General features: G+C 51.3%; 1 protein-coding gene across 3 annotated transcripts in view; it reads left to right on the top strand.

Moving 5' to 3' along the window:
* Slc12a3 (solute carrier family 12 member 3) overlaps positions 1-18,291 on the top strand; it is a 34,902-nt gene extending 16,611 nt beyond the window's left edge. For 2 of the 3 annotated variants that reach the window (XM_021657155.2, XM_021657153.2), the window contains exons 18-25: positions 536-642; positions 1,809-1,891; positions 4,120-4,221; positions 5,634-5,745; positions 9,103-9,189; positions 9,815-9,950; positions 11,251-11,318; positions 17,863-18,291. In XM_021657155.2, the coding sequence (XP_021512830.1) occupies positions 536-642; positions 1,809-1,891; positions 4,120-4,221; positions 5,634-5,745; positions 9,103-9,189; positions 9,815-9,950; positions 11,251-11,318; positions 17,863-18,004 (837 nt within the window). In that variant the 3' untranslated portion in view covers positions 18,005-18,291. The remainder of the gene's footprint in view (positions 1-535; positions 643-1,808; positions 1,892-4,119; positions 4,222-5,633; positions 5,746-9,102; positions 9,190-9,814; positions 9,951-11,250; positions 11,319-17,862) is intronic. The other variant, XM_021657154.2, reaches the window with a different exon arrangement.
* The last annotated feature ends 622 nt before the right edge of the window (positions 18,292-18,913 follow it).

Here is an 18,913-nt window from a genome sequence, read left to right as displayed (position 1 = left end):
GAGATCTTCCTGTCTCTGTCTCTTGAGTGTTGGGGTTAAAGGCCTGAGCCACCATACCCTACTCTAAAATAATCGATTTACTATGTTGATTTCATCACAAATGTTTTAAAGTTTTTCTTGATATGGAAGGGGGGAGGTGAATAGAGAAACCGAAAAGAGATGGATGGATAGATAGATGAGGAAAGGAGGGAGGGAGAGAGGGAAGAGGACAGAGAAGAGCCAGTCAGGATGTAACCTTCTATAACCCCCACACTTTGGAGGCAAAGGGAGGAGGATCAAGAAAAGAGAAGGGGGGAGAAGGAGACTAGAGGTAAGATAGACAGAGACAGAGAGAGAAAGAACATATAGACTAGGTGGTCCAAGAGACATACAAATTCAAGTCTCTTGTTTTCTGGATAGACAGAACCCTGAGCCCCGTGAAGCATGGGTGGGAGGGGTGGCTGGGATGAGCAAGAGCATACACCCCCCATCAGAGCCCCTGCTGACCAGGTGCCTGAGCACCTTCTGACTTTACTCTTCTTCCCTGCCCCGGCAGGCCTCGGGGCTGGGAAGGATGAAGCCCAACATTCTGGTGGTTGGATTCAAGAAGAACTGGCAGTCTGCCCACCCGGCCACTGTGGAGGACTACATTGGCATCCTGCAGTGAGTAGGCACTCAGGGGCAGCCTGTGAGCTGTTGGTTTGGGTTGCCGGGGCTTCCTGGGCACAGGGGAAGCAGAGCAGAGGCAGGGTAGACATCCAAATCACTTGGTGAAGGCTGAGGCGGAACCAACAGAGGGTGTCTCACCTTGACCTTCACCGACACTGAGGTCAGCGGGGGACCAGGCAGGTGGCACAAAGAGTGGAGTGGGCCAGGTCTGGGATTCTGGGGAGCAATGGGGACTGTGGCAAGCTGGAGAAAGCACCGGCCAATTGTGCCCCTCAGAGTACAGGCTCAGGGTTGCCGGAACTTTCAGCTTTTCAGAGTAGCTGAGAAGGGTGGTTTCTGAGTGATAACCCTTAAAGGATCACAGTTGCCTGGCTCTCAGCTATAAGGTGGGACACGGGGCAGAGGTAGAGAACCAGGCCTGAGGAGAGTCCCCGAGGGCTTCAGCATCCCAGAAAATGCCTCTCTGGATTGCTTTTCCCGTTGTGCCAGGCAGAGGGAAGGGCCATGAGAAAAACGAGGTTGAGCCGGAGGCTCTGGAACTAGTCCAGGTCTGCTGTTAACTCACCATGTGACTTGGATATCACCCCGGCTGCTTCTAACACAATTATGACATGGGGTAGAAAAGTTGGCCCAGCTGCTCCAGTGTCCAAGGCAAGTTTGGATATGTGGAATTGAAGGAGTCTGTTGAGGGCCAAGCTCAGCCCAATGGGTCAGACCCTCAGGGAGGCCTTGGTGTTGTTAGTCAGTCAGTAAATACCCTGTTGGGTCAGAAGTCTTTCAGACAACCTTTACTGCTGATCTGCCATGTGCGGCAGGCCATTCCTCCGTGCAAACCTGTCCATAGGTTTATAGTCCCAGCCATATAATCCTAGTCCCAGCTACTCAGTTCCTTACTGTCTGACCATAAGGAAGCTGCCTGACCCCAAGACAGGCTTCCCTGTGTAAAGCGGAGGTTAGAGTCACCGAGCCCCACTGCTGTGGGCAGAGAGGTTGATGAGATCAGCGGATGAGGAGGAATGACTGTGACATGAAGCAGGGCCCAATTTGCCGATATACTATATACATGGGGAAACTGAGGCCCACAGACCGATGCTAGACATCGGTTCGCCTGGGAGCCAGGTCAGAGGGCCAGCGGCTCGATCCCACATGTTCTTTTCCAGTGATGCCTTTGACTTCAGCTACGGCGTGTGTGTCATGAGGATGCGTGAGGGGCTCAACGTCTCTGAGGTGATGCAGACGCACAGTGAGTACGCGCTGCAGCTGTGAAAACCGCGGCTTTTCTAAGCAGTGGAGGGAAGAGAGGCGGAAGATTAATAAAGGCGTGGACTTCAGACAGCCAATTCTCAATGGTTTCCGCATGGAAAAGAACCCTAGAAAGGGGAAGCGATTCAAGGTCTTGCTTCCAGCTAGGGGCGGAAAGGGGGCTAGAATTCCCCAAAGTCACTGCTGGTGCTCCGAGGACCAGGTGGGTAAGGAGACCCTGACAGAGGCAAGGCAGAGGGCAGAGGAGTCTGCCCACCCAGAAACACCACAAAGAAAATACCCATAGGCCACAGATGCTGGACCGCTGGATCTCAAGTCTGTCCTAGGGGCTCAAATAGGAACGAGTTTTAACAGCATTTGGAAGTTGTACGTGACTGTGATGGCTCTGAATTAGTGATGGTTAGATATAAAAGGAAGACAGAGGGTGGTCAGGACTGGCAGTCATGCAGGCAGGACTCTGTCCCTTGCAGGCAAAGGCATTGTCACCAGGAACTAAGGACATGCCTGCCCATAGCATCTAGACAATATTTATGCAGCCACCGTGACAGGGTCAGCATCCAAGCTAGTATGGCTGCTTCTGGCAGGGAAAAAAGCCCCCACATCCTCACCCAGCATGCCGAGCCTCTGGGACAAAGCAGATGCTCAGCCTGGTGGATACACAGGTCATCTCAGACATGAGTGTCCTCAGATAGATGCCCAGAAGCCTCTCTGAGGACAAGGGCTGCTTGATGCTGAGGAGGACAGAGCTGGGGAAAGAGTAGCTCAGGTTGGGGCACCCTCTATCCTGAGGTGGTGTGTCTTGTGGAAGAGCAAGAAGTCAAAACAGCTGGCTTGGCCAGGGGGCCAGGGCAGGAGCCAGGGCAGAGAGCAGCAAGCAGCATCTTGCTTTCTCTTGTGACAGTGGTGTCCTAAGAGCCAGGTCCGGTTACTGCAGGTTTTGGGTTCCTGTTGAAAACGACCAGCCCCGTAATGAATTTGGGGTTGTGGTCTAAGTCTCACCCCTTGTAAGACACCCTCCCCCCAAGAGAGGAGGACCATGCTATTGACTTCCTTCAGGGACACCTGGGAGGTGGGCTAACTGGCAGCGGGCACAGGGATGTACTGGCATTTGAGGGAAGAAGAGTGCGTAATACTTAGCTTTAAAATTATTGTAATATCTGTACCAATAAAGACACGGGAGGTGTAGATGGAGGCAGAAACCTGCTAGCTCAGGGAGGTGACTTCATTTTCTGTACTATATACAAATCATCTATTTACAGGCCTGATTCTACAACTAAACTGCTAGCTCTTTAGAAACCTCTTTCTATCTGTGTCATTCTACCTAGCCAGTCTACCTTTCTCTTGAGTTTCTCCTTAGCTCTTTTTCTTAGAATTCTGTTTTACTTGTGTCCTGCCAGGTGCTTCTCTGTTATTTCTGGAAGCTCAGAGGGGGAAAAAAATCCCTCTCTTTCCATGAGGGCTCTTTCAAGCCAAAACAGAGTGCTCTCAAAGGTCCAATTGTTATATCAGTACTCTTTAGCTCCTCCTCTACCCCCTTGGCAGGCTGAACCACTGGCATGGTCGGGGGGGGACCCCCAAGCCAAGTCGGTAGCAGTGAACCATTTCACCTCTGCTGTGGGGCACCCAGCTGACTTTGCCTCAGGTCATAGGGCAAGGACCATAAGACCTCTCCCAGGCAACGTGGCTTAAAATAGGCGGGAACTTTGCAGTCTTTAGTATTCTTAACCTATGGAGGCTTTCAGAGCCACCCCCTAGCTGAATCTTTTCAGAACACACCCAACTGCACCTGAAATCCATATAAGCTTTTATATTTTGTTAACAATCAGGTTTTCTGTGTATAATAATAAAATATCCTGCAACAGAGGTCTGCAGAGAAGGCAGGCCTCATCTGAACAGGGATGCTACGGAGACAGAAGAATGTACTCCCAACCCATAGTCACTTCCCCAGTGCCCATTAGCATCCAGGGAGAGAGGAGCTGGGAGCCAGGAACATAGCACCATAGGAAGCATGAGGCCGGGTGGTAGTGGCACACACCTTTAATCCCAGCAGGCAAAGGCAGGCAGATCTTTGCGAGTTTGAGCTCAGCCTGGTCTACAGAGTGAGTTCCAGGACAGCCAAAGCTACTCACAGAGAAAAACAAACAAACAACAAAAAGCACGGGAAGGGATATTGGCTGCTGGCTCTGCTCTGCACTGCCCCTTCTTCAGCAGCTCCGGAGGCATTGGTCCAGGAGGAGCAGGCCAGCACCATCTTCCAGTTGGAGCAAGGCAAGAAGACCATCGACATCTACTGGCTGTTTGACGATGGAGGTCAGTTCCCCTTAGACCCATCTCTGTCCCCTGGGGTTTTCTGTCCTCAGGGTATCTGCCTCTCCTGGCCTGCCCTTCTGAGTTAGGCTTGCTGAGGCCTTTGGCGGGACCCAGAAGCCAGCAATGTGGACAGAGGCCTTAGCCTGTCCTGGTTTTAAAACACAGCTCTCAGCTTTAATGATTCTACCTTTGATAGAGTCAGAAAGAGACCACAACACCACCCCAGCTGAACACTTCAAACCCTTACGTCTGACGGTTCCACGTAAGCCCTGGCCTATTGTAAAGAAAAACACCAAAAAGGAAAATCATGTTTGACCAGACATGTGCACACTGATTTTCCTGTCACCGTTCCCTGCACGTTAAAACCCAGGAGCATGTTCACGGAGCATGCTCTGTGGCAGGAACAACAGGAGATAACCTGAGGGATAGATAAAGACACGGGTAGCTTTCACACAGATCCTTCCCCACTCTGGAGAAGCTATGTGGCACCTGCAGAGGTGGGCACCCGAGGGCAGGTGCTGGAGCTAATTCCCCTGTGGCTATCCAAGAGTAACGGTGTAGTTCGTTAATGATACCTGTGCATGTTGGGACAGATGCATCTATACCTGGCAGTGAGTGCTCTTGTGAGCTAACCTACCGCAGTCTCTTTCTCTGCCAGTAAGGAAACTGAGTCACAGGGGAGTATACATCGGTCGTATGATGCTGGGCCTTGGCCTTCTATGGAGAGATGACAAGGAGGGATGGCTCCTCCTCACTGGTCAGATGTTCAGTTTTCAGGAAAAAATGAACATCATCCTGATGTTTCCATGCAACCACCCACCACACCTCTCGTGCCAACTACTTGGTGCCATCTTGCTTGCTTAAAACCACCCCATTAGCCGGGTGCAGTGGCACACGCCTGTAATCCCAGCACTCTGGAAGGCAGAGGCAGCTGGATCTCTGTGAGTTCAAGGCTAGCCTGATCTACAAAGTAAGTCCAGGACAGCCAAGGCTATACAGAGAAACCCTGTCTCAAAAATAAATAAATAAATAAATAAATAAATAAATAAATAAATAAAACCACCTCAGTGGCTGGGCATGGTGTCACATACCTACAATCCCAGCATTTGGGAGGTAGAAGCAGGAGATCAAGAGTTCAAAGCCAGCCATAACTACATCATAAAACCTTGTCTCAAAAAGGACAAATAACAATAATATTGAGAAATAAAGAGCCAAACTCCTGCATTAGCCAAACAAACCATAACCCACCAAGCACCAAGGGCTGTGGGTTTAGTCTGGTATGTTCCTCCATGGGTGAGGAGCCAAGGTTCAGAGAGAGAAGGGTTTCTCTGTGGCTCTTTTGGGGTGTAAAGACACAGAGGGCTCTATCCTGAGTCTGTTCCTCTTGGCTCCTGGGGAATCATCCCTGCCAGGCCTCACCCTCCTCATCCCGTATCTCCTGCACCGAAAGAAGAGATGGGGAAAATGCAAGATCCGAGTGTTTGTTGGGGGCCAAATCAACAGGATGGACGAAGAGAGAAAGGCGTAAGTTGGAACCACAGGGGCTGCACTGGTTGGATTCCCTGTCCCTGTACCTTCCACCTCCACCCCCAGGTGGCCCTGAGATTGTCCCCAAACCCAGGCCAGCTCTCTCGAGCCCACAGCAATGGTGGCTGGGGCTCGGGGAGGAGCTCTCTCCATTTCCAACGTGTTCGCTTCCCCGCTGACCTTAAGGAGATACAGGTGCCCCGGTGTTTTCTCCGGTAGGAACCGGTGGTAAGTGCTAAAATCCTGATCCTCATCAGTGAGAGACTTGTGGAAACGTAGATCAGAGGTAAGTGAAGCAGGATTAGAATGTCCCCAGAGTAGGGGACATGTCTCAGGGAGACATGCAACAGCGCGAGTGGCCAGGAGATGCCGTAGCAAGTAATCAGAAAGTCACGCCAAGTCTCTTGATGAAAAATCACTTTTAATTCCCTCTCCGGTCTCTGGCTGATTTGGCAGGAGATCTTGGTGTAAATCTGACCTATTCTTGAGCTCAGTTGCACTGTCTAAGCAAACAGAGGAGGCCTGGCTCATTGCCTTGGCAGGCAATGCCATCTGGCCAGAATTTGGTGGCACTGATATATTCGTATGGGTTTTCATTGTAACCTCTTCCTGGCAACGAATGCCGTTTTCTGTTTTAATTAGGAGATAAAATTGGCTTCTGAAATGCATCTTAGCCCCTTTTTAATGACTATGACAGAGACCCAAGGCAGTCTGGCTCATAAAGAAAAGAGGTTTTAGCTGAGCATAGTGCCATATGCCTTTGATCCCAGCACTCGGGAGGCAGAGGCCAGCAGATCTCTATGAGCTCTGGGCCAGGCTGGTCTACAAGGAGAGTCCGGGACAGCCAGGGCTTGATACACAGAGAAACTCTGTCTCTAAAAATAAACAAAAAGGCTTCTTTTTGCACATGGTTCCAGAGAGTCAGTCAGTGCTGCACCTGGTGATGACCTTCTTGCTACGGTGATGGTGACACAGAGTGTATCACGTGGCAAAATACTGGTGGTGGTGGTGGTAGTATGTGCGTTATCCTTTTTCATATAAAGGCACCAAAGTTCAGTTCAACTGTGGGATACAACCTCGGTGACTTGGGTCCAATCCTAAAGATGTCCCAAAGGCTCTGCCTGTAAACACCAGAACAGTATTTTCCCCCCATGGTCTCGCTCCCACACACTGGGCATGAAACTTTAACCCAAGTGTGGGGTAAACTGTATGCAAATCACAGCACTAAGGCAGAATGTGACTTGCCTTAAGTAAACACAGAAATACAGGGAGAGCTGTCAAGCTGGCATGAGTTGAAGGGGAGGAGTCGGGTAGGGGTGACTTCCCAGCAAGTGGAAGTAAGATTAGAGGTCACTGATGAGACCTGCTCAGACAAATGGGGGCAGTTTGTTCAAAAAGAAAAGCCTGGTGTAGGCTCTAGCACAACCACATCTAGTGATGCCCTGAGGACAAGCTATGAGGTGACCCCTGGCCTGTACTATTCTTCGACACCAGGATTCCACCCCTGTCCTTTTTTCTAGTCACCCTGTGAGTTCAGGAGGCCCAACGTGTTATCCCTGTCACCCTCTTCAGTCCCCTGTACCATGTGAGAACTCTATCATCAAGGACCCTTCTGACAAGGCCAAGGATGGCGTTGAGGACAGCAGCACCTGGCTTTCAGGACCTTGAAAGAGTAAACAGACCAGAAGGAAGGCTCTGGGCAGTCTCTGCTTCCTGTCCCACTCAGTTCTGGGTCACAGCTGGGTTCCATGAGGTTGGCTTAGCTTGAGGTGGCCTATCTGAAAACAGCACGTCCTCCTTACTGTGGTAATAAAAACCCTCCGCCCAACTGCCACTTAGTGAGTGAGTCATGTGGTCTGTTGTCGCTATGACCCCAGGCCTGCTGGGCTTCTGATACACACTACGATGAGGCTGCTAGAGCTGTTTTTAAAATCCAGCTTCCGGGAGTGTAGCACGGCTGGGTATGTGTGCTGAGTGTGCATGAAGCCTGGGTGTAGACATTCAGCCCTGCACACACAGCGTGTGGTGCTAAGTGCCGGCGGAGGCAGAGGCAGAAGAGGCAGAAAGTTGGGGTTATCCTTAGCTATTCAGTGAGTTGGGAGGCCAGCCTGAGCATCGTGAGACTTGGTCTCAAAAAAGAAAAAGAAAAAGAAAAACCAAGCCAGGCCGTGCTGGTGCACATCTTTAGTCCCAGCACTCAGGAAGCAGAGGCAGGCAGATCTCTGTGAGTTCAAGGCCAGCCTGGTCTACATTCAGGACAGTCAAGGCTACACAGAAAAACCCTATCTTGCAAAACAAGAAATAAAACAACAACAAAGCCATCAAACAAAACAAAGGAATAAAGGGCTGAGGGGGCTGGAGAGATGGTTCAGCAACTCATAGCACTTGCCACTTTTATGCCGAATCACAAGTTGGAGTTTCAGCACCCACACTGGGCGGCCCGCACTGTTTAGAACTTTAGCTTCAGGGGTTCTGACATCTTTTAGCCTTTCTGCACACCCCTACACACATGACATGCACACACAGGAAGACACACATGCTTGTAAATAAAAACTAAATCTTAGAAAAAAAAAAATTAAAGTCCCACCCCTAAGATCAAGACCTAGCAGGAGCCTGGGTATGGGGCCCAGCCTGGGCCTTTAGGCACCCCTTCCCAGCCTCCTCCATGCCATCCCATTTTTTCCATCCCCTACCTATGCTCACTGACTTCAGTGAGCCCAGTAGGCCTCAGCTTGGTGGGCATAGCCCATCCCAGTGACATCATCCAGTCCATGCTTTGCCTAGGGGTTCTGACCCAGCCCTGGGCTGGAGGCCCACAGGTGTGTTCTGCAAGCTTCTTGGGTGAGTCCAGTGTGGATATTGCCTTGTCTCAGTTCCTTGGGTTTACAGCAACCGTCTCCTTCATGCACCAGCCAGCCAGATGGCTGCCTCCCCTGCGAGGCCTTTCGTGACTGCACAGACCACAGTGGGCTTCTCCATTAGATGCTAAAGGTGCCATCTAGCAGCAGCTCCCGCTTTTCTTCTTAGCTCTGTGTGTCGTTGCCTTTGTACCACCCCTCTTCAGTCTCGTCTTCACCTCCCCCTTCCTTTTACCTTCCCAGGCCTGGCAGCACCCCAGGCCCCACTGGGGCCAGCTAGCACTGGCTCAGAGTCGGCCAGCAGACACTTGGGAAATTCTTCAAATATTTTTCCATATTGCTTGCCACTCTCTCCTTTACCCTGCCCCTATTTCTCACTCTCTGGCTCCCTGGACCCCTGCGTTAGCCACATCTGTTCCGTTCATTGCAATGCATGCAGCAGGTGCTTAATAAACATCAGAATGGAGTGGATACAGATTCTGCATCTGTCTTCCAGGATCATTTCTCTGTTGAGCAAGTTCAGACTGGGATTTCACGAAGTTCACGTCCTTCCCGACATCAACCAGAAGCCCCAGGCCGAGCAGTGAGTTCTGTGCTGGGTGTTCTAGACAGAAGGGCCAGCACTGGCCTTGTAGACTCCTTTGCTTGCTACTCCCTTCTTCTAGCCCCGCTGGCTCCTGTGCTGCTTTTCACATGGGCCAGACACACTGTGCCTCAGGACCTTTGCACATTCAACTGTTTCTCCACCCAGCACCTTCCACCTTGTGCCTCAGAAGGTCACACTTCCATCAGCTAGCAGAGAGGCCTTCCCCACCTATTATTCCCTGTTGCGGGACTCAGGGTATAGCTTCCTAAACACTTGCTTACTTATGTTTCATTTGCTTGTTATCACCCGGCTGACCAGGAGTTCAGTGAGAATGGGGTCCAGTCTGTCTTGCAAAGGAGGGGTAGCTGCACTTATTGCTGCTTGCTGAGTGGGGTCAGGAGGGGAGGGTCCAGGTCAGTGGACAGTGTGTGGACATTTGCTGATGTCAGGGGCTGACATCACGTGTGAGCCATTCCATAAAAATGGCAAAGTTGAATGAATTCACTCTGAATAGTATGTTCCTGTGGATAATATCCCTAGGTACCCCTTGGGCTTCCTCCAAATCTCTGGCTCCCCTGGGAACAAGGCCATGTCACCCAGCCTTGTGTATTTTCCTTCCTAGCACCAAGCGTTTTGAGGACATGATTGCACCCTTCCGCCTCAATGACGGCTTCAAAGATGAGGCTACTGTTGCTGAGATGAGGAGGGACTGTCCCTGGAAGATCTCAGATGAGGAGATTAACAAGAACAGAATTAAGGTGCAAGAGAGGGAAGGGGCTCGCCAGGGCATGGGGGCCCAGCATGTGTCCCTATCCTGAGCTTTTGGAATCTCCACTTGGACCCATGCTGCTTTCCCTTCCCAATGTCTGAGATGTCCTTAGGCCACAAGAGACAACAGAGCCCCATTCCGTCCTTGGTGGGGACACCCCACCCCCCACTCCACCACTGCGTAACTGATGCTGGCCATCGTGTGTATGGCAGACAGGAGGCTCTTTTGACATTAGCTGTAGTTTTAAGTGGAGTGAATAAAAATGGGAAGGCCAGGCACCCAAGGGCAGACCCCATTTCTCCCCTCAGTACTCCGCATCAGCAGCCCTGAACTGGGGGCCATTTGCTACCCTCCCCACGGTGCGACATTTGTCAACTAAGAAATATTTTTGGAGGTCACAGCTCGAGGGATGTGCATTACAGCTGCCACATACTCCATAGAGACCAGGGGCACTGCTAAAGGTCCTGCAAGGCCCAGGGCAGCCCTCACAACCAAGAACTGGGCATCCAAGATGTCGACAGTGAGGCAGGGAGAGTTCCAGACTGGGTAAATGCACTTGCCTTGTGTTCCTTTCCCAACACTGAATATCCATCCACCACCCTGAGGTTCCAGGAGTTGACCTCATTTCTGAGGGACTCGGAGACAGCCTTAGATTAAGGCATTTCCCTCAGCCAGCCCCACACACCATGGGACTTTGGAGACTTTCCCAGCCAGGGAAAGAGCCAGGCACCAGCTGGCTCTTCAGAAAGTACTGATTAAGCAGGGCGTCTGAAGAAAGTCTTCTCAAAGCCTGCCACTGGGGAGGCAGCCAGGGCCAACCCCTGCTCTGAGTCCCCCGGGCTTTTATACAGAAGCCCTTCCTTGTGCCAGGCCCTCCCTTTACCTGGCACTGAGCTCTGTAAGTTAGCTCATTTGAATTCTTCCACAACCCTGGGGAGAACATTATCACACCCATTTTGCGGAGGGGCACGGTGGAGCTCAGGTAGGCACTGTTCATTGCCCAGGCTCTCTGCCATGAAGTCCTGGGGCTCACGTTTCAGCCTACTTAAGAGCTTTCTTCCCATTATGATGCTGTGCTTGTCATGTCAATAAAGCCAGGCAAGGGGAAAACAAAACAACAAACGAACAAACAAAGAAGTACATTTGGTGCTTAATTCCCACGAGGGTCTCTTTATTCCTGGGGCTGGGAAGTCAGGAATGATTTAGGGGAGTAACTCCACATCCAGTTGAACTGGGGTGGGCGCTGTTGAGAAGGTAGGAAGTGACCTTGGTCCTTTCCCTGGCCCCAGTCCCTCCGGCAGGTGAGGCTGAATGAGATTCTCCTGGACTACTCTCGGGATGCTGCACTGATCATCCTGTAAGTCAGGGTTTGGCTGGTGGGCTCAGGGGGATGGGGGAAAGTGGCCTAGTGAGATGACCGTAGCTGCTCAAAGGGGTCCAGAATGCCACTGACTCAGCCCGGTGGATTCCCAATAAATCTAGTCCAATGTCTGCCTCGGGTCCCTGGCCTGAGTGTCAGCTGGCAGGTCACAGGCCTCACGTGGCCCGGACATTGTTGATCTTCCTCGCTGCCCCTTCCTTATTTACTCCCTTTCCTGCCAAACAGTCTTGGCATGAGGAGGAAGCTCAGCCCAGAAGCCAGTGTGTCCCCTAGTTTGGAAATTGCCCAACCCCCGTTGCCTATTTGCCTAATGATTTGAGTGTCTAACCTGGACAACAGGAGCAGAGGCTGCTCCGGCTGGTCTGTTACCCTTGGACCTAAACCCGCTTCCATGCTGCCCTCGATGTTAGCCAGGGCAGAGCAAGTAGACAGGAATAAGGGGGGGTCTCCATGTGGTCAGTGACAAGAACATGCTCAGCCAAGACCTCCACATCTGTAGCTCGGGATAACACGGGGATTTTGTTAGGACCCTTTTCATGCTTGCTGGGAGCCAAGCGCTCTCTCACTCAGGCAGGACATTTCATTTTCAGAGCCTCTCGTACAGGAGAACTTAAACCCCTGGCCTAACATATGGAGCTTGCTATGAAGCCCCAGATGGGACTCAAACCAGGAATCCTCTGCCTCCTTGGCAGTCAGCAACAGGGAACATGTCAAGAAGTGGCCTTCTTCTCAAGGCATGTTCCAATGTAGAGCACAGGGGATCTTTTTCTTAAAATCCTGAGGTGGTGGCAAGGAGGAAGGCCAGAGGCAGACTTCCTTGATAATAAGATGGTCACTGTCATGGACAAGTGATGTGTGTGTGTGTGTGTGTGTGTGCGCATTTAGCATTCTCCTTTTAAGTGTGTGTGAGTCTAAACACCTTGTCAGACCTACAAAGTGTTATCTTCGCTAGAGAGGAAGCCAATGTCTGCTGACACGAGCAGTACAATAGGGTTCCTGGTGGTGTGATAAACACCACAACCAAAGGCAAGTTGGGGAGGAGAAAGTTTATTTCAACTTGTTGTCTGTCATCCAGGGTTGTCAGGGCAGGAACCTGGAGGCAGGAGGTGATGCAGAAGCCAGGGAGGAGTGCTGCTTACTGGGTTGCTCTTCATGGCTTGCTCGCTCTGCTTTCTTATAGCACCTATGACCACTGGCCCAGGGACATCATTGCCCATGTGGCCTAGGCCCTTCCACATCAATTATCAAGCAAGGAAATGCTCCACAGGCTTGCGCACAGGCCAATCTGAGGAGGACATTTTCTCAATTGTGGTCACCTGAAAAACTGACTATTGCTGGGCAGTGGCGGCACATGCCTTTAATCCCAGCACTTGAGAGGCAGAGGCAGACAGATCTCTGAGTTCCAAGGACAGCCTGGTCTACAAAGTGATTTCCAGGACATCCAGAGTTACACAGAGAAACCCTGTCTTGAAAATCAAAAACCAAAACTGATTCTAAGCTGGGAGCATTGACATACACCTATAACACAAGCACTCTGGGAGGCAGAGGCAGTGGATCTCTGTGAATTTGAGGCCAGCCTGATCTACAAAGTGAGTCCAGGACAGCCAAGGCTACTCAGAGAAACCCTGTCTTGAAACAAACAAACAATCAACCAACCAAACAAACAAAAGAACTGATTCTACCTTGTAGCAAACTGACCAAAAACTAAGTAGTAAGTGTGTAGCAAAGGCTGGTTGTTTTTGTTTGGTTGGTTGTTTGTTTTTGTAGAGAGGCCTAAAACTTAGTAACATACTGGGTATAGAATTCAAAGGCACTCAAGGATGGTCTGTTCCCAACCTGGATACCACCTAGCCTCCATAGGCCATATCTGACGTTGGATTCACAAAAAGAGACTGCCTTGAGGGTCACAAGAGGAAATAGGGCCTCTACTTCACACATTCAGGACGGGGGTGGGGGTGAGTGTGGGGCCAGCATTGTTCCTGTCAGACAGTATAAGTGGCCCTTTGAGAGGATTGGCATTTTGAAGCCTGAGGACAGCACACCGTCAGAACCCTGATCCCAGAGGGGTCTACCCCTTCAGTCCTGTCTGCAGACTCACATGGTTTCAGATGGTGCCGGCCGGTTACTCTGTGTGGAAAGCGCTGGTGCTTTTATTTTTACCAAAGGAGTTTTCTGAGCAGCTAAAGGTTAGGCTGATGAGAAATCTGCTGAGGTATGGCCCAGGCCAGACTGTGTCTTCTTGGACACTTTTCAAACTATACTTCTGGGCACTACTCAATCATGTGTTTAGTTTACTCAGAACTGTGACAAACTACCACACCCTGGGTCTCTTCTGAGCAACAGGAGCTCATATCTCAGGGTTCTGGAGGACAGGGCGCGGGTGTGTGTGTGTGTGTGTGCGCGCGCTGTCTAATATAAAGATGTTAGCAAATTTGGTATCTGGTAAAGACAGCCTTCTGGCCGTAGATGAGATTCACCTGTCACTGGGAGACCCCTTGTCAATTGTAACATGGTGGGAACTCTCTAGGTCCATTTTGGCCTTATCACCTCTCAAAGCCCTTAAACCTATTTCCCATCAACCCCTAGCACAGAGGGAAGCTGAATTTTAGCTGGCTCTGGTTGTACATATTTAGACCACAGCAAATGGCTGGCTTTATTCCTGTGAGTTACTGCGCAAGTGCCCAAGGGCAGAAAGACAAGCAGAATCCTTAATAGTTCATGTGGTCCTGTGTAGAGTGGTGGTCAGGATCTCCGAACTATTAGCATCAAAGCATGGAGCAGCTTCCAGTCCTTCTCTGGGCCACACAGAGGACACTAGAGCTTATATATGCCTCAAGGCCTGGATCCCTGTATTTCAGCTCTCAGCTAGCCAGCGAGTGGTGTCTTGGAATGCCCTCCTGTGTGGCTTAAAGCATTAAAAAAGAAGTGAAGTCTTTGACCCCGAGGCGTTAAACTGGGTGTGGACGCTCTGAGCCTAGGGTGCTGCCTGACTTCACACCTCTGTGGTGGCCGTGCTCACTCATTGCTGGGCATCTCCCAGGGCCTGCAGAGAAAGAGCCGAGGGAAAGGGGTTTGCTCCTTCAGAGACTGTTCCTAGGAAAGGTTGGGCCCAGGGTGTGGCCTGAGTCAAGACAGTGGAGGTGTCTCCAAGACATCTAACCAGCGGAGAGCCTGAGGTGTGACCTTTCCAGGGCCCATGGCTGGGACAAGCTGCAAGCTTCCCTAGGGCCTCTCTCTCCAAAGAAACAGACTTGCAACGTCCACCTGCTGCTAACTCACTGTGTGGCCCTGGTGAGGAAGGAAAGTCTCTCTAGCCTTGGTTTCCCTCATGGCCACGGAAGCAGCTTCGAGGTTCTCTTTCATAGCGCTCTGATCCCGTTTATTTGCTATTAAAATGAATCCATCTCTCAAGGGGGTGAGGTGGGGACCCCTGTGATGAGAAATTTTGCCTGAGTGGCATCTCCCCCCTCCACCTTCCACTCTTTCCCCAAATTCCATGAAAAACCAAAATCCCACTAGTTAGTCTTGGCAGGCTTAGCTGAGGGCAACAGTGGTGTGTCCAGTCACCCTGGGAGGTGACAGCTACACACATGTCACCATAGCCAGGTGTTCCCCAGTGGGGCTCCAGCTTCTGGGCCAGCTGAGCTGGGAGGACAGCACACCTGGGTATGCGTCACAGCCCTCCTAGCTGGAGGCCCGCCCAGATTTCTCAAGGTGAAGTGGAGGTCAGCCTCATTAGACCTGGATTCCCACAGTCTCTTCCAGAAGGGGGCTGAGAAGGGGCTCAGGACCCTTGTCCTCAGACATTTAAGGACAACACCCAAGCAGCAATCCTCTCTGGGACCAGGTGCAGTGGGCATCTAGTCTAGTGCCGGTTTGGGGCAGAAACTGGCTCTGTCTGTCTACTTACTTACACAGTAGCTTATCTGGTGAATCAGCCCCCCACCCACCCCCACCCGTGTGTGTGTATGTGTGTGTGTGTGTGTGTGTGTGTGTGTGTGTGTGTGTGTATAGCTACAACTGCACAGGTGTTGGGCGGGAACCCTAACTATCCCCACCCCACAGCCTCTGAGCAGTTAAGAGCCTGTTCCCTTCAGGACTAGGGACCCCTTTTCTCGGTAAGGATGCCCTCCAGATTGCCAAAGAGTCCTCGTGACCAGCACATGTGCTGAGGAGGTTGCTGAAAGCGTGGACCTTGTTGTAAGGAAGTTGTGTTTCTTGAGGCAGAAACGATGTCATAGCAGTTGGGTCCCCTTCTCAGGACCCTCCAGACGGGGAGTGGACTGGCACTGAGTATGATCATTGGTTCTGTTCAGGGACTTAACTTCTGAATCTAGCGTTCACCAAACATTGCCTTGCAACTTCAAACAGAGGTTGCTTTGTTGTCAGCTTTGTTCTAAGGATCAGTGGTTTAAGGAGAGCATATCCTGTTGGCAAGAGTAAGTGTGTCGTTGTCTAGTGCTGGAGTGAGTTAAAGGTACTGTCCCTGGGCCTGGGCCACAGGCTCCACTGAAGGAAGAAATGTCATGCTGCAGCTTGCTGCAGGAGCTGTGGGTGTTTCTGGCTCGCAGCAAGCAGGCACCTGTGCCCTGTGGCCTTTAAAGCTGGCGAATTCAGTTCCCCAAAATAATGTAGCATTTCCCAGATGGCAGAGTCCTCAGCCTCAGGAGTGCCTGTGAAATCTAAACTCGCCCTTTCCCCTCTCCTGTGTCCTTTCCCGGGAAGATCACTGAACGCTTCTGAATGAAGAGGACAGTTGCTTAGTGACATACACATCCTTGTTCCTTCTCTGCTCCTTGGGACCTCACTTTGTAAAAATAGGGCAGTGGCTACCCCACTGATGTTCTGACCCCGGATTTCAGTGGCCGCCGGCTCTCAATGGGCATGGTGAAATGGTAGCAAGCACACGCAGCTGGTAGAAAGATCTAGGAACCTGGATTGAGACCGATCTCTACTGCCTGTACCTTGTGTGAACCCACAGACAGCCAACCAGGGTAGCGCCTCTGTCACTTTACAGAACTCTGAGGCTCAGCACCAGCCAGGCACTTTGCCAAAGCTACAAAGCTGGGGACATGGTAATACCAGCACCCCAGGGAACTCGTACGGGGTCAGGTTCTGAGCCAGTGCCTGCCTGGCTGTTCCAGGTAGCTCTGTGGGGACGCTGTGTACTGCTGGTCTGTGTTAGGGCTCAGATGAAATAGTGCCTGTGGAGGGATCATCAAGGGTGCTGCCAGGTAAGCTCTAGGGTCCCAGCTTCATGCACCAGAGCTGGTTCTGTGGGATGCTCTATTTCCCAGAAGCTGAGCCCTAAGCACTGGTACATGGTCCTGGTGCATTTTTAGAATTCTTACCATGATAGAAAAGTCGCTTTTGGAGGGTGTTTTGTGAGACAGGGTTTCTCTGTGTAGTGTTGAATGTCCTGAACCCATGTCACAGAGCAGGCTGGCCTTGAACTCATATCAATCCACCTGCCTCTGCCTCCCTGAATGCTGTGACTACAGGCATGTGCCACTGTGCCCGGCAAAAAGTCACTTTCTCAATCGCCAAACATGACTGAACAGCACTCCAGGATATCCTGCTATTTGCATGGTGTTGTGCAGTTGGGACAGTGAGCCTTGAGAAGCCATGCTCAAGTCTACCCTGACATCCTCCATGGGCCAGAGGGCAGGACAAGGACACGCAGCCACATCACGCGAGCACATTGCATGGTGGCTTTAGGGAAGGTGTGTGGCTGGAAAGGCAAGCCTTACCTGGTGCTAAGTGAGCTGATGGAGTGACCTCTCCCACTCAGCAAACATGCTTTGAACCTGTCTGTCTCAGAGTATTTTCAGGCACAGAGGGCAGAGGACAGGATAAACTCAGCCTCCAGGGGGATGGACACATATTCCGATGTGGGAGACAGACAACAGATAGACACGACTAAAGATGCCTTTAAGATTGTGCAGGGCTATGAAAACAGTAAAATGGGGATTGGATGGAAAGGTATGGTGAATCAGGGGAGCTGCCCTCAAGCAGAAACCTAGATGATTCCAAGGAGCCACCTAGAGCCGGGCGTGGTGGCTTACCAAGTGTCAGGAGCAAGCTCGGCATTCACCACCGTGGTTGTTCAGGGTAAGCAGGGCTAAGAGAGCTTAGAAGAGTCGGAGAGGACTGGGTCATGAGGGAATGTGCAGGCCACGGGTCTGCTCAGAAATACTTTGTGGCTGAAGATACTCTTTGAGGAACTGTAAAAGACAGGAGGTTTGGTTTTTTTGAGACAGGGTTTCTCTGTGTAGCCTTGGTTGTTCAGGACTTGCTTTGCAGACCACGCTGGCCTTGAATTCACAGCCATCCACCCACCTCTGCCTCCCTGGTCACTGGGATTAAAGGTGTGTGCCACTGCACCTGGCGGTTGGGGAGGTCTTAAAGTGAGTGGAAAGGAGTGACGAACAAACTGATGTACCGTTCAGAAAGCAAGCCCTGGGCTGGTCTGTGTCGGAAGCCCCGTGCAATCCCTCTGCCGCCATTCTTCCTCCTGCAGTACCCTGCCCATCGGAAGGAAGGGAAAGTGCCCCAGTTCGCTGTACATGGCCTGGCTGGAGACCCTGTCCCAGGACCTCAGACCTCCCGTCGTCCTCATTCGAGGCAACCAAGAGAACGTTCTCACCTTTTACTGCCAGTGATGCCTGGTTGGCGGCTCCTGCCTGAAGCTGAGGGCTTGGGGGTGGAGCTGGAACCCGTCCTCTCCAGCTGGAGACAGAGGCTGCATGTTCTGCTGTATAATCCGTCATCACACCTGCCGGTCCCTCTGCGGAAGATGGTGTTTCCAAGCTGGCTGAGCCCCACCTGACACACTTTCTGGGCCCTGAAGTTGCGTGGGAAAGTCTCTGGAAAATTCTGTCTCTTTTTTAAAAAAGGTTCTATTTGTCTTGATGATCAAGTATTAAACTTCAGTCTTTATTGAGTCCCAGCACTGGGTGTGTGTGCATCTTGACAGTCTCTCCAGACCATCCCTGAAGCCGTCCCCAAACTTGTCTCCTTTCCCAGGACAGGAGAGTGGGAGCCCACACCGAGGACCTGTGCTGCCCTCTGATGACCACAGGGTCCTCTGAGCCTGCATGGTAAAGCATGTTTCTCAACAACGGCAGGGAGGCACCACAAAATAGTACTTCTCACCCTAGGATGCCCTCCAGGGTTCTCTGTTCCGCTTCTCTCTCCTCCCCCCTCCCCTTCATTCCTTCTGGTGGAGGCTCATGTTGCCCCAGCTGGCCTTGAACTTGCTCTGTAGCCAAAATAGCTTTGAATTTTTGATCCTCCTGCCTCTACTCCAGAGCACTGGGATTCCATGCCTGTTTTCTCTGGTGCTAGGGATCAAATCTGTGGCTTTATGGATACCAGCAAGCACTTTACCAACTAGGCTACCCGACCCAGTCTCTATTCTGCTTCTCTCTAAGGTTGGTTGCAATCTACCAAATGATTTTCAGACCCACCACTGCACAGTGATCCATGAATTGAAAAACAGGCTTAATTTCCGCAGGTTGTGCCTAGGGTCTATTGCCAGCTAGTTTCTTTGTTGTTTGGGAAGTTTTGTT

Source organism: Meriones unguiculatus, chromosome 10, assembly GCF_030254825.1.
Source record: "Meriones unguiculatus strain TT.TT164.6M chromosome 10, Bangor_MerUng_6.1, whole genome shotgun sequence".
NCBI classification, from domain to species: domain Eukaryota; kingdom Metazoa; phylum Chordata; class Mammalia; order Rodentia; family Muridae; genus Meriones; species Meriones unguiculatus.
Note: the sequence above shows the minus strand (reverse complement) of the source record. Positions and strands in the feature narration are given on the sequence as shown.